This window comes from Melampsora larici-populina (genome assembly GCF_000204055.1).
Source record: "Melampsora larici-populina 98AG31 unplaced genomic scaffold MELLAscaffold_5, whole genome shotgun sequence".
Lineage (NCBI taxonomy): Eukaryota > Fungi > Basidiomycota > Pucciniomycetes > Pucciniales > Melampsoraceae > Melampsora > Melampsora laricis-populina.
Window position 1 is genome coordinate 2,173,642 of NW_006768769.1, and position 4,775 is coordinate 2,178,416.

General features: G+C 42.7%; 2 protein-coding genes across 2 annotated transcripts; both read right to left on the reverse strand.

Annotated features, from left to right (window-relative positions):
* Positions 1–420: 420 nt before the first annotated feature.
* On the reverse strand, positions 421–1,584 carry MELLADRAFT_93624 (uncharacterized protein; the record flags this gene model as incomplete). Its single annotated transcript, XM_007406078.1, has 3 exons — positions 421–837; positions 900–1,516; positions 1,581–1,584. 3 exons carry the CDS (start codon positions 1,582–1,584, stop codon positions 421–423), a joined length of 1,038 nt encoding a protein of 345 aa, XP_007406140.1.
* A 380-nt stretch (positions 1,585–1,964) lies between these two features.
* MELLADRAFT_93625 (uncharacterized protein) lies at positions 1,965–3,643 on the reverse strand (the record flags this gene model as incomplete). The annotated part of the gene is made up of 4 exons (XM_007406077.1): positions 1,965–2,441; positions 2,511–3,397; positions 3,479–3,559; positions 3,628–3,643. The coding sequence occupies 4 exons, from the start codon at positions 3,641–3,643 to the stop codon at positions 1,965–1,967; spliced, it is 1,461 nt and encodes a 486-aa protein (XP_007406139.1).
* Between the last annotated feature and the right edge of the window lie 1,132 nt (positions 3,644–4,775).

Genomic DNA, 4,775 nt, shown 5'->3' on the forward strand with positions numbered 1-4,775 from the left:
GCTGTTTCTATTTATCACAGTAAATTGAAGAAAATACAAATGTCAAATTGATAAATATTGGTCTTCATGGGACAGAGCTCTGAGTGGTGAGGCTTCCTCTCTGTTCACGATGGATCATGAACCCTTGAAAGCTAGTCTGGAGCAGCTTTCAAAATGTTCATGATCCATCGTGTCTCAACTGTAAAATGGCTTTTGAAAAAAGGGGCCCAATAGAGCAGAAGCAAAAATGCATGGCTTCTTTTGCAAAAGTCTAAAATAGTGATTTCCAGAAAAAAAAAATTCTGCTGCTTTTTGTACTACACCCATGGGAGTGTTGGAGATGCAGTTCCGCATAATCATATTCCATCCTGGATACTAGGTACATCATGGTCACTTCAGGCAACTTCACATAACTTATATTTCTAAGTGGGAAGAATCAATTCACAACAATCTAGCAATAGCCTGCAGTGCATCATCAAGACGTGAAGGGTTGTTTGTAACCCCCAATCTCAATTTTTCCAGGTCACCACATTGCCTCAAAAACCCACTATCATAGCAGTTTGCTGGAAGATTACCACATACTTTGGCCAAAGGATTGATCTTGTTGCCCGCTTCACATCGAGTATCAAATCTCCTAGCTGCTTCAGTCCTCAACTTCACAGTGGCTTGATGATTGTATGAAAGTACATCTATCTTATGAAGCCACTCTCCATACTTGGCACTGCGCCATTCAGGCTGAATTGAGCGCTGATGACCAAGAGAATCATCCTCAGTATCAGAGCAACATGCTGCTTCTGGCAGGAGATCTATAAAGTCTTTGAGGAATTGTTTGACAGTGGATTTACGGTATATAAAGAGCTGTAGACTGTTTCAGTATGGCCATCATAACTTGATAGGTTGAAAAGGACTAGGAAACTTACATCTTGTCGCTTCCTACTGCGCTCCCGCTGTGCAATCTTTTCCGGAGAGGCAAACTCATTCTTCCAGTCTTCAATTCGCCAAATAACCCATCGAGTAACAATACCAATATAGATAACTTCCTTCTCCCATTTGACATCCAGTCCAAACTTTTGAAAAGCAGATGCCCTCCTGGCAAACATCCAATGCTTTACGGTGAATAAAATCATCACTTGATTCCATGCAGCGTCTTCACCTCCCTGAGCTTCCCAATCAAAAGTAAAAGGTCCTTCAATTTGGTGGTTGGCCATATCAGTGTGCAGAAGAGCCTTGAAAACACTCCAGTCCAATGGATTTGGGTGATTGTCGGAGCTGTAGTTGACAAAGACGGAGGTGTCGGACAGGATGCCTTCCTGTGTTAGAGGTGTGAGTGACATCAGCTGTTCATCAGTTGGCGGGTTGGGGAAATGTGGATGATTCCTCGTGTGGCCAAGCAGGTAACATGTGAACTCGGCAAAAGATTTACAGGTGGGGGAGTTTGACTTTGGAAGTATCTTGGCGAATGAGCGGTTTTTGGCCTTGCGACCTTTTGGTGCGGCACCATTGGGCCAAGCTGGGGCAGAGTTTTGTGATGTGGACGCTGAGTAGAATGGAATCATGTCAATTTAAGTGGTTGAGGAGATGAGGAATGGGGAAATTTATACCCATGGTTTCAAATCGATAATCACAGTTGTGAACTTATTTCTGTCAAAACTCTGATTGACTAATTGAGAGTGGTAACCTTCAAAATCCCAAAGTATGTTGAGAGCTAGTTGAGTGAAATGTGGTCAAGGTTGAGGTTGAGTTATGTGAACTGTGGCAGACTGGATTCTCCGCAAAGTAACTCCTTAAAAGGGAAACTTCCATGTATGGCTGTCACAGATGGTGACAGCCATACTTTTCACAACATATGGCTGTCACAGATTGTAAAATCGGATTCGCACAACACAAGTGGCACAAGGAACTGATACTCAAAAATAAAATTGGGGAAACTATCCTAATTTCAATGATAACAAAAACGACAAATCATACAAGATAAGAGCAGCTGTTCAGGAGGAAGAAAACACCATGGAGTTGCTTTTCCCAAGCTTTGTCTTCAAAATATCAATGGCCGACTTAAGATCAACTGTGGTGTCTGACAACTCCAAACTGTCAATTGTAATCTCATCTATCCCTTCAGTGAGTATTTCTGGCTTGATGAGGCATCTGGGAAGAGTCTTGGGAGGAAGTTGATCTTCCGGATCAGGAACGTTTGGCGAATATTCTCCTCTGGACTGGAAAAATTCTTTCAGTCGATCCTTTTGTTTTTTGGTGCTCTCCCTTTTGGGAGCTGCATCATCAGCCAGTTTGATCAATTCATCAAGCTGGGGTGTCCGCCAGTTGAGCTTGACCTTCCAAAACTTCCCAGGCTTCTCTGGGTCCATTTCGGTCTCAGAATGAACCTCTTGAGAGTTTAGCAGGACTTTGAGTGGACCGGTGAAGTGACGAAAGTAGGGCTCTACTGCTGCAGCCCGTTTTTCACAGAGCTGCACATGCACATGTCAGTATGGGTGCTTTATGAGAGTGGCAACAGTGAAAGGGGATATAATAGTTACCTTCTTCCTAATGGCTTTCAAAGCGGTTTTCTCCCTCTCCGTAAGTTTTTGTCGGACAAGCTTGTCACTTCCTCCTTCCGTAGACACCAACTTCCTTTCTTTTGCCTCATCTCGGAAGACTCTGCGCTTATTCGAGACCCAGCGTGAAAGTATTTCTCTAGTTTTGAGGGGAATATTAAGGCTGCTGTCGATTGGGAATCCGGAAGGTACACCTCGAGCATTGTAACAATCTAACCAGCTAGTAATTAAGTTGTCTAACATAGCCATGTTCCAAGGAGTTTTAGGAGGACTTGTCCATTGGAAAGTGATGCGAGAGAAGCCACAGCCAGCAAATTTAGCTTCAGCACATCCTAAGCGAGTGGCATCGTAGGTGGTGATTGAGGCAGTAGCATGGGCTACTCGGGAGATAAATTTAGGAGGGGGAAAAGCTTGGTTAAACATGAGAACAGCGTCTTTTGACACCATAATCCTCATTTGATGCTTGACAGATTCATTTGCTGAGGGGTTATTTTTGAAGCGCTCGTCCATCTTTTGTTGAATGTTGACATCTAGATATTTTGTCCTTGTGTCAGAATAGTTGGCCCACTGTTCAACCTCTTCAGGAGTTGGTTCGTCAGGAAGGTGGCGTGCAAGGAGGACAGCAGCAGAGATGTTGGGAGATGTCCGGGTGCTGGATTGACGAGGAAGACCAAGTAAAGCCCTAGCCCACTCTTGAACAGCAGAGGTCAGGCCTACAAGCTTGACACTATCTCTGGGCTCTTTTCGGGCACGCATTTCCTCAGCATCAGTTTTGCGCTGTTGTTGTCTACGCTTGGCTTCCCTCTCCTTGGCAATCTGAACAGCAACAGCTTGCTCAAAATTAAGTCCAGGCTCTTCCTCTGGATGATCTATGAGGGTGGATGTGATTGCAAGAGATATGTCAGTTTAATCCTCAGTCTTACATGAAATGGAGACTTGTCTGGACTGACTATCAAGTTGATCCATGATAGGATCCCTTTCAGGCACTGCAGGCCCACTGTTGGTCCCCCCACTCTTGGTACCTGGATCAGCTGGATGACATGGATGGAATTAGTTAATGCACAAGGTTGATATTCTGGGTTATGATGCATGAAGATACCTGAGGATCCTTCCATTGCTTTGCGTTTGGGAATTTTGGCAAGATTTCGTGAAAATACGTATTCAAGTTGGATAATCAGACTCAGAAATTGAAATTGTGAAGATGAGGAGTTATTGATCCAATTTGAGTTGAGAAAGTGAATAGCAGAAATTAAAATTCAGATGGAAAAGTTGAATGTTGATGGTTGGGAGAAGGGTTGAATTGCAGCAACCATTAACTGGTTTTGTTGAGGGTTGAAATTGATCCCTTTGTCTTGCAAATTGTTTGGGAAAATCCAAGTGGGTCTCATTTGGATTTGCCCAAATAGCCTAGAGTGGCAAAAAACTGGAGGAGGCCAGTGTGTTGCTCATGGTAGCACTGGCTGCATGTAGGCCTGGTAGGGAAAAATTTCATAGGCTGGTATTCTTGAATGAAATTCAATAGATTCCACTCAACACCTGAGTATGAAGGAAGTGAAATTGGATCCAGGACAACAAAACAATTGCTACATTCTGATCAAGGAAACAAAATTTGAGCTGCTGAATAAAATTGAGAAACAAATCTATTCTTTGATGGGGGATCACCTATCCAATTCTATCCGTGTTGCTCCTAATTTCATTCATCTTTGCTAATTTAACGGTTCAGAAAGATTGATGTTGCCAAAAAACACTGCAAATTTGCATATAATGTATATGGGCCTAATTTTTCCCTAGCCCTGACCATGTTATAAAGAAATGAATTTTGCTCAATTGGCCTCTGTACCAAGTTCCATGTTGCAATTGGAATTGCTTTCAACGCACAGGGGGCATAAAAAATTGAAGACATTTAGTAATAATTCACCCATAATATTACCAGACAAATGAAGACTTACATTCAAATCCATTGGATGATTTGACTGATGCACCAAAGGAGCATCAATAGGTAAAAAGGAATTCTCTAGCTTCCTTTACCACTTCCTTAAAATGTTGGGTCATTTCAATCAACATAAGAATGCTGGTGGGTTCAACTTGGCCTTCAACCTCGTCCACAAGCTGGATGAGCTGAATTCTGCGCTCCCACAGATCTTGGGCTAATCGAATTTTTTGTGCATATGCGTAAAGAATAGAGTTCTTTTCAATATGTCTTTGAAGTATTTCCGCTTGACTCTTGTTCATTGCAACTAGAAAATT